The 9,465-nt window shown below is 42.3% G+C and overlaps 1 protein-coding gene across 1 annotated transcript; it reads left to right on the top strand.

Annotated features, from left to right (window-relative positions):
• The first annotated feature begins 2,193 nt into the window (after positions 1 to 2,193).
• Positions 2,194 to 5,957, top strand: buc2l (bucky ball 2-like). Its single transcript, XM_034109216.1, has 5 exons — positions 2,194 to 2,315; positions 2,427 to 2,705; positions 3,275 to 5,329; positions 5,425 to 5,520; positions 5,805 to 5,957. Exons 2-5 carry the CDS (start codon positions 2,429 to 2,431, stop codon positions 5,831 to 5,833), a joined length of 2,457 nt encoding a protein of 818 aa, XP_033965107.1. The 5' UTR covers positions 2,194 to 2,315; positions 2,427 to 2,428; the 3' UTR covers positions 5,834 to 5,957.
• Positions 5,958 to 9,465: the final 3,508 nt, after the last annotated feature.

The raw sequence follows: 9,465 nt of genomic DNA, 5'->3' as shown, positions 1-9,465 counted from the left end.
GAACCATAACACCTCTATCAGCTGCCGCCAACAGGCAGGAACATAGAACCACCAACTCTCTTTTTATCAATTTTGATAATCTAACAACCTTAGTCTAATAATATTTTTGTTCAATACTTAAATCAATGGGAATCTTCAGACTTACACAACATAAATTACATCAATAAAAATCACATTAAGAACAACATAATAAGATTGAAACAGTCAATCACAATGATTGATACAGCCAATCATAATAGAAAAATCATCTCTCATCAGTGTTTGGATCATCTTTTGTCAAAAGCATATTAATGATTTTATATATTAATGATATTAATAATTTGCAGGTCTCCCTTGAAAAAGAGATCTATGATCTCAATGGGACCAATCTGGTTAAATAAAGGTTTGAAATGAAATGAAATGAAATGAACACACATAAAACACAGGTGCACAATAGCAAACATATTTGTTTTGGGCCAAAACTGAAATTAATCCATTACTTTAAACATCATTGTCTTTCTGTGCATGGATAATACATTAAAGAGTAGTGTTGTTAAGCCTGATTGCTGGACGATTAAGGATATTAACATTATCTGTGATAATAGTAGAAATATCTTATTATTCAATACTTTATAATCTGAAAATATTAATTAATTAATTTTGTTTAGTGCGAAAGTGTAATCTGATCCAGCAAAAATATATTAATCACCACTATTTAACACGTCTGGTCATTGGAAATATGAAGACAGTCATTAATTGTACATCTGTAAACATCCAAGATATAACATTAATTCAAAGTTCATCTTTGTACGAGAGCTGGAAGAACATGTCCTTCAGTCTTTCTGACTCGTTCTCCTCCTCTCTTTGTGACAAAGAGTGTCTGGTGTGTAAAGGCATCCTGGTACTGTAGATTAGCACTGAGGTGCTGATTGGCTCAAACTCTTCTTCATCAGAGCGCCATATTCCAACCCCCCAATTGCTCTGCTTTTGTGTGGCTCATTCAGTGAGCACTGTATGATCCCCCAGTGAAATGGAGGCTCATCTGCCTCCTGCATCCCTTCTGCTATCTGCTTGAGAGCAGTGCAACTGCGTATTCCAAGTGGCGCATCCAGGTGTCCCCCCCCGTTAGGAAGACATCAAACTCCTCCAAGAAACATGGAACCTTGTATTATAGAAGCCTCTGAAGCCCTCGCTCGTCCTGCAGAGTTGTCTGCTTGAGCCCCCCGAGCAGAAAGATGAAGAAGCATCCCATCTCATCAGAAAGTTGAAGATTAGAATCCTCTCATCTCGAACGACCTCGTGCCTCCTTGCCCTCTGCAGCCGGAGAGTGTGACCCTCTCTCTCTGACCCTTGGCCTTCAGAGCTGTCCTAGTGATTGGGTTAACACCTGATAGGGTTGTTTTCCTGAGTGCAGACAACTCAAAGTAATGGATTAGCACATTATCATTTAATTACAAAAATAGGATAGGCCCCTCAGAATTATTTGGGAGCCTTCCTGACACATGCACATGCATAAATGTAAGGTTTGTGTTAGTCATTTAACATGCAAGGATCATATACTCATCAGTCCAAAGCAGAGAAATGCTATTGTAATTTAAAGGTGAGCTAGTCCCTGTGGATATAACCCGTTCTCAATGATTCTAAATGTTATATTAATTCACCATTTACCGTTTGATAAAATATTAGTTTATCAGAAATATTTTCTTTTTTCTCTTCCATAAAACAGGTTTGAGAAATAAATGTTCCAATACAAAATTACACAATATAATTGACTCTTCCCTCTCAGGACAGTTTGATCTGATAAACTGGGTCAAAGTTATGGGCCTTGGAAAATATTCCCCAACTCCTACCTTGTTATTTCTAGGATTCTTTATTAAAATGTCCCGTTTATATCATTTCTTATTTTAAACAATCATACTTGCGTAATAGTAATATATATAACGATCCACATTTAAAAAACAAACAACTTTATTTATTTGTATTCACAGGAATGAAGGCTGTCTTACAAAACTTTAAATCAGGAAGCTTTGGCGCCCCCCAGGTTGGGAACCACTTTGAGCAACATATCTGCAACCTGTGCCAGTGATTCTGACAAGCTGCAGGTGTGTTAATTAAAGCCTATCAGCTTCTCGCCTCCTCTTCCCTGGGAAAGACACCTTTTTATTGGCTAAGGAAGAAGGTCCTCAAACTCTAATTTGACAAGTGTCACCTGGAACGAAAATCCAGCCAAATCAGTGCAGCATTTGACCTGAATTAGTCCACACCTTTGATTTGAAACATTCTTTGAAAGCTGTGTCGGTTTGTCAATAGTGATCTTCATTTTTGACATTTGTTAAGTAAGTACATTTTTTGTCATAAAGTGAAAGTATCTGCTATTTTGTCACACGTTTGCAGAGAGAGAACAAACAACTTAAATTATTTGACCTTGCTTCTTGTGTCTTTGTCAGAAATGGCCGCAGCCACAGCCACCTACCGACAATCTTACGGTCTTGGCCCCCGAGGGCCGCCTGACCCACCATATGGTGCTCAACAGGCCCAGGGCCCCCATCAGCCGGCTCCGGGGCCTTCAGGAGCTCCACGTCCTGAGGAGCAGCACCAGCACCACCACAAACCTTTCTTCTACGTCCAGCCTGCGCAGCCATACATGCCTATGCAGAGCATGCAGTGGCCTGTACCTGTGCCCATGCCTTTGCCCTACAACCCATACTATGGCTACCCTGGTTTAGGTAAGTCAATTCACGCAAACTATTTTGGTGCAACTCATTGATTTGGTTGTGAAATTCTCCCTGAAAAGACTTAATTTATGCTGTGTGCTATGGAGCAAAACACACTGCTTTTAAAAGCCAATGTTGTAGAGCACAATTAATTGAAGTGCCTTCAAATAATGTCCTCCTGTAGTTTTGACTAAAAGCTTGTCTTTGTTTTCTCATGGCATACATGCAAACAAACTTTGTAGAGACTTTTGTTTCACAGGCAAGGTGCCACCAAGAGTTTGAATTTGATTACATTGTCTCAAGTATTATGTACTGCTATGAATATCATTACGCTAGTGCCATCATCAATTTAAAATTGCGATTGTTTATATACTGTATAATGACTAAAAACCCACATACCGAATGACTAAGGTAATCCTTTTAATAGCTAAATACATAAAAGCATACTAAGAATGTGAACAAGGTAATCATTCAACCTGCTAGACACTAGCGTGTTAGCATAGGCAGTGCCTTTTGGTTCAGATGAGCTGTTAAGTAGTGTGTTTGTGGACTAATGACACTACTTTTCTTCTGCCATTAAGGTTACAGCATGCCAGTGATGCCCCACTATCAGCCAAATCCTTTTGTGGAGCCACCTACCTTTGTCTTACCCCATACCAACCTCCATTTGGTAGACTATCGACGCATGCTCAACCCTCAGTACTACCAGACCATGGCCTACCACTCCCGTAGATTCCGGTACCAGCACAACAGCCAGACCAGAGAAATGACCAGCTCTGAGGTTCAGACTGAGCCTTTGTCTGCAACCCAGAGGACCAGCACACCAGGATCCAGCACCACTGAGCCCTTCAGCAGGCCCCCAGCCCGCAGCAGCGACAGCAGAACAGCTGTACCCATCAAGCAGCCGTCTCCTCCAGCGGCGGCTGTGCAGAAGAGGGATTATTCCCAGGAGCCTAAGGACAAGGCACCCTCTACTACCACCACCAGGACGCCACCAAATGGGGGCTTTGTGATTCAGACGGAGGAGGTGAGGATTGAATGCTGCACCACGCCGGTAGGACTACAACTCCTGCACTCTCGTGAGACTGCACAGGTATCCCACAACTTTTCCGAAGACTTGGTCCAGTGTAGTAGCTCCATCCTCCAGGGCCGTGTTCTGCAGAACGAGGGACAACACCTTCCTGCAAACCAGTCGGAGCAGGCTCTCCAAATTTCTCCTGACATCCTATTAGTCGGTACGCCTAGGAGCAGTGATAAAATGCCTGCTCTGGAGGAGTCCAGGAACCAGACAGACTCTGTCTCCTCTGACTCGAGCAGTGACAGCGATCAGAGTACGCCGTCTAATAACTTCCACTTCAAAGCCACTCACCTGTCCTTAAACCCAAAGTACCTCGATGAGCTGTGGAAGATGGAATCCACTGTATGGTCAACAGAGGACACTTTGATTCCCTCACCTGACTCTCTAATCCAAAATGGCCGCGCAGAGTCTCCTGATGAAACCCTGGCTTTTGAAGCTGAAGTGCCTTCAGCCGACCTGCTGACCGTCAGGGAGAAGGCTGATTCAGAAGAGGTCGTCCCTGAGATTGAGATGCCTCCTCTGGCAGAGGAGGAAATGTACCCCACAGTGGAGGATCCTAGGGATGAGATGTGGACTATGAAGAATATTCCTGCCACAGAAGAAGATCCCATCACTCGCACAGCAAAGTTGTTGGACAATTCCCCTCTTAAGGCAGATGACATCACAGCTAGACGAGAAATGAATGCTCATGATCACCATGATACTTCATTCGAGTCATTGCCTACCTACCTCCCCTCTACCAGCTGGCTTGCTGACTTTGATAATGTTGACTATTGTGTCAAAATCCCTCCAACTCCCAAGAAACGGGACAGACCTCTGAGCAGCCAAGGGTTAGATTTTCCTAGCAGAAGGAGAAAACTAGACCACGACTACAAAGAACAACCTACCGCTCGCAAGTCAAAAGAGCGGTTCAAACCCAAAGGGAAGGTGGACCGGAGAAGCCTCTCTGACAATGAATGCTGCCTTAACAGCAATTTCAATGAGAAAGCATTTACTCCTTATGTGTCCAAGAGGGAGCGACTTTGCTCAAGATGTGTAGTGAATAGCAGGACCAGCACGTCGGCTGCTCCAGAACCCGATGGTCACACCTTCAAAAGAAAAGCTGCTCTTTTCCAACAGTGGAATGATTCACTCCTGCCAACATGTGAATCCTGTAAATCTCAACACATGAAACGGCTGATAAGAAAAGGTTCTGGTCTTGATGTCTGTGGCCCTCATCATGGACACTACAGTGAGGGAGAGTCTTCTGAGAACGGCTCATTTCGCTTCGGCTCAAACTGGAGGCCGGCTCCTCCCAGGAAGCTCAACGATCTCAAGAGGCCGCTGGCTTCAAAGCAAAATGTTGAGAAAGGTTTTACAGTGATGGACCCAAACCTGAAGGAGAATAACTGTGTGTGCAATGAGCCGCCGCACCAGTATGCTGCATGGGAGAGGCTGCACCACTGTCCCCACGGCAACGCCATCCAGGAAATGGATGAGAACTGTGCAATGCCGGTTTCCCTCCAGGACAAATGGAGGATAATGGATCAGATTTACCCGACACACAGGGGGCAAACTGGTAAGCAAATGTATTTTACCTCAGGAAGGTTAACCCTTCACATGTTGTCATATCACTCAGTTTTATCTGTAACTGTACGACTTCTTATTTGACAGATAGGAAAGCAGTGCTGCCAAACGCTGACATTGATCGCTTCAAGAATGAAGCCAGATCACCATATTTTAATAAACACAAGATATCACAATCACAAGGTTAGTTTTTTGCATTTATCTTGAGTGGGAGAGCATGAACAACTGCACTAAATGGCATTTAGCAGATCCCCTTCTTTTTTCTGAGTATTTTATTATCTGCTCTGTCTGAGAAGCCTTTATCCTTCCAGAAGAGTAATATACACCATTTTGTCTTCCATTTAATATAGATTGTCATGCCTCATAACCCCATAAAAGTTGCACGAGCACGCTTTATTGAAGTTGCCGTTTCAAGTATTCAATTATGCACAAATGAAATGCATAACATTTTGTTTTTCTCTCCACAGGAAATTGTAGAAAAGACACAAGATGCTGATTTGCACGAGAGCACAATTCAACAAAGTGAGAAACTCGCTTTAAAAGAAAATGTCACTTAAATTATTCACCACTTGAATGAATTGTATTATAAATCACAATGTTCACTATTTATTACGATTTAAATAAACACAGATTTTTGATACTAATTGTATATTTCAATTTTTCCACCTGCTTCATCAACGTGTTGGGGTATGAGATGTAGTAACCTATTTTGTCCACTAGATGGAACTATGTTCCACAATATATTGTAATCGTAAAAATATCATCATTTATCTTCATCAGGTGATAAACTATTGAAAAAATTATTTATTTATTTTCTACACGTTAATAACTTAAGGAAATGTACCATGTATTATTACAGGGAATTTGGAATAGATTTAAATAGAAATTATCCATACAAAAGTCATATTTAAATGTTATTTGGAGTAACCTGATCATTTAATTCCCTAAAAAGACACATCTTCCTTTTGATCAATTAGAACAAACCAATTTCCTCTCCGAAAAGAACATCTGACAGTTTTCATCTTGTGATTCATTATTAACATGCCACTGTGATCCCTTATTTGCATAAGACCTTTTAACTGACAGTGTTATCTAACTTTCAGTTAATGTGTTTTATCATGAGTCACTGGTGGTCTCATGGTGGGTCTCTGGTGGTTTCAAAGCTGTGACATTTTGATAACAGATTTTATATAGCCTCTAACCTACAGCTTCTCTTAGTGATGATAGCTTAACTGTTGACAGTAACTAACGGCATAATCCTGATTAAATTAATATATATTTTAAAAGTCTACTTCAGCTTTGTTTATGTGTGCTGGAATGCTAGGAGGTCAGAAGTTGGGAATTTGGAAAAATAACCCCTTCTGCTACTGAACTTGGGAGATTTTTTTGGTGAAGACAAAACACTTATGGAATGTGTGCATGGATAAAATAGTGAGGATTGCACCTGCTAAACGTCAGTGTGCTTTCATTGTAAAAAATAATTTGCATGCTGACATTAAGGTGCAGCTGTGGCTGAATACAGCCTCCAATGACTCTTAGTCCTGTTTCTGATAACGTCAGCTATAACTGGTTCTTAGTGTGAAAACAAAGGTTTGCACTATTGAATTAATAGTCGAAGGACATTAGAGTCATAGTATTGTGTTGAGGCGACTGTGAACCCCATTATTGACTGATGCAGTAATGTTGCACCCGAAGTTGACAAAAATACACAAATGTGTTGAATAAATAATGAATTGTGGGCCAGGCCATTAGAGTGGATGCAGCGTTCAGCAGGCCTTTCAGATCAGGTAATGAAACCAATTTTACTGAAATTGTTTCAAATGACACGTGTAATGAGATGTGCAGCAATAATAGCTTTTCTGGCTGCAGGGGAGGTAAACACCATGACTGAGAGTGTGTTTCCGTCACCTCATATGGGATACAATGAGTGTGTGCTTTCCAGGGTCTCACAACAGGCCCACTACTGCTGGCTTTGCCTCTCAGATTGCTAATTGCTTTCTCCTCATCCTCCATGGAGAGATCTGCACCGAAAGCCCACACAATGCACAGCCTTCAACGAGAATAAAGGATCGCTTTTGTGCATTGTTTGAAACGGAGACGGACGAAAAAAGCTTTTGTAATTTGAAACAACCCTTTTAAAGTGATTTCTAGCAAACTGAGAGGAGAGGCTCTCTGAAGCTAACAGTGTGTGGTGACTGGTGAGGGAGGCCAGATGGGATGAGGAAAGTTTCAGCACTGAAGCGCAACGCATGATTTCCCCTCAGATTTGTCAGTTTCAACGAGGAGATGGACAGAGCTCATATCTTGTAGACTCCGTCCTCCTGCTGCCGTTCCATCTTCATGACGCCTGCATTATGGGTAAATGTGAAAAGCTTCAGTGTGATTGGCTCCCTGGGGGATTTACAGTATGAGGTGGTAGTGGAAGGATGTCTGATATGCTGTGTGTATCACATAAAGCCTGAGGAGGCGGAGGCACATATATCTTATAGAACGGCAAGGCAGGCAGATTTCCCTTTACAGAGAGTTGATATATTCTAATTTAATGCATGAACCCAACATGTAGGCTACACTTAAGGATAGAAAGATGAAACGGCACAAATACAAACATTTATTTTTTTAAAGAGTTAATTCACCTAAAGTCCTAAACCATGTTACGCAGGGGAATTTAGGCGCAGCACACAATGTGCACTCTCCCCACTCCCAAGAACACGGACACTGAGTCAGAGAATGCCGTTTGTTGATTAAATTGACCAAACAGGACCAAAACCATAAAACAAACAAACCTTTAAACACAAAAATCTTACCTGTCGAAAGAGAAAATAAACATACAGGCTGCTTACCTACTGCAAAAACGAATATTCAAAAGAAAAGGGTTTTGTACGGAGCCCTGGAGGGTTCATAGAGAGAAAAATAAATAAAACGTGGCCACGCTTTAGTAACTCGTGCGCACGAGTTAATAAAGCTTGGCCTCGTTTTGTGTGTGTGTGGGCATTTGTTTATGATAGTATCGTTCGTTCCGGTGCAGGACTATAGCACATTGAGATTAAGATTAAACACATTTCTTTCACTTGGGAATACACATATAACTATGGAGAACCAGATTTGTGTAAATTACTGTTCGTGGTAATTTGAAAACAAATGCCGGGGGTGTCGGACACACGCACGCACACACACACACACACACACACACACACACACACACACACACACACACACACACACACACACACACACACACACACACACACACACACACACACACACACACACACACACACACACACACACACACACACACACACACACACACACACACACACACACACACACACACACACACACACACACACACACACACACACACACACACACACACACACACACACACACCATGCGCCCCGGTGACAGGACACCTCCTTCGTAAAAGGCAACGCGATGTCGCTAAGCGGTCCTACGAAGCTGGTTATCAACTCAGCAAATCAACCAGGGTTTCTCTGTCCGGTTGAGAGTGCGTTCACGGGAAAGGGACGGGGTTACCAACATTTGACCAATCACAAACATGGAGACGCGTGCTGACAGCGCAGCGTCATACTTCATGAATGAATAGTGTAAGTAGCAAATCCTGCTTCGTAGTACAGGCCACTGGTGCCACAGAGATTTCATAAAGTGAAGGATGTTTTCCTTCTATAAAACAGCTGTGGGCAGCAGATTCTGTGAGTCACGGACAGGAATCCCTCAATTTAAATAAAACAATGCCATGCTTTATTAACTCCTGCCCACGCTTTATTAACTCGTGCGAACGAGAAAGTAAAACGTGGCCACGTTTTATTTATTTTTATAAGAAAAAAGTAAAGCGTGTCTACAAAGACAGGTTCAGTAGCTTTTCATACAACAGTCTCACGACACAAGAGAAAAACCGATATAAATAGTATTTAGCACAACAGGATAGATATCGTACGCACATTTGCAGCCGGCGAGAGCGGCCGAGGAACTGCAGCTTAATATCCTCCCGTCTCCCCAGGTGGACCAATCCGCATGCAGAAGGACACACACACACACACACACACACACACACACACACACACACACACACACACACACACACACACACACACACACACACACACA

This window comes from Pseudochaenichthys georgianus, chromosome 20 (assembly GCF_902827115.2).
Source record: "Pseudochaenichthys georgianus chromosome 20, fPseGeo1.2, whole genome shotgun sequence".
Taxonomy (NCBI): domain Eukaryota; kingdom Metazoa; phylum Chordata; class Actinopteri; order Perciformes; family Channichthyidae; genus Pseudochaenichthys; species Pseudochaenichthys georgianus.
Note: the sequence above shows the minus strand (reverse complement) of the source record. Positions and strands in the feature narration are given on the sequence as shown.

Coding starts and splice junctions, on each gene's coding strand:
- buc2l (XM_034109216.1), top strand. CDS start 2,429: ATGGCCGCAGCCACAGCCACCTACCGACAATCTTACGGTCTTGGCCCC. Junction 2,706..3,274: donor CTATGGCTACCCTGGTTTAG/GTAAGTCAATTC, acceptor TCTGCCATTAAG/GTTACAGCATGCCAGTGATG. Junction 5,330..5,424: donor GACACACAGGGGGCAAACTG/GTAAGCAAATGT, acceptor CTTATTTGACAG/ATAGGAAAGCAGTGCTGCCA.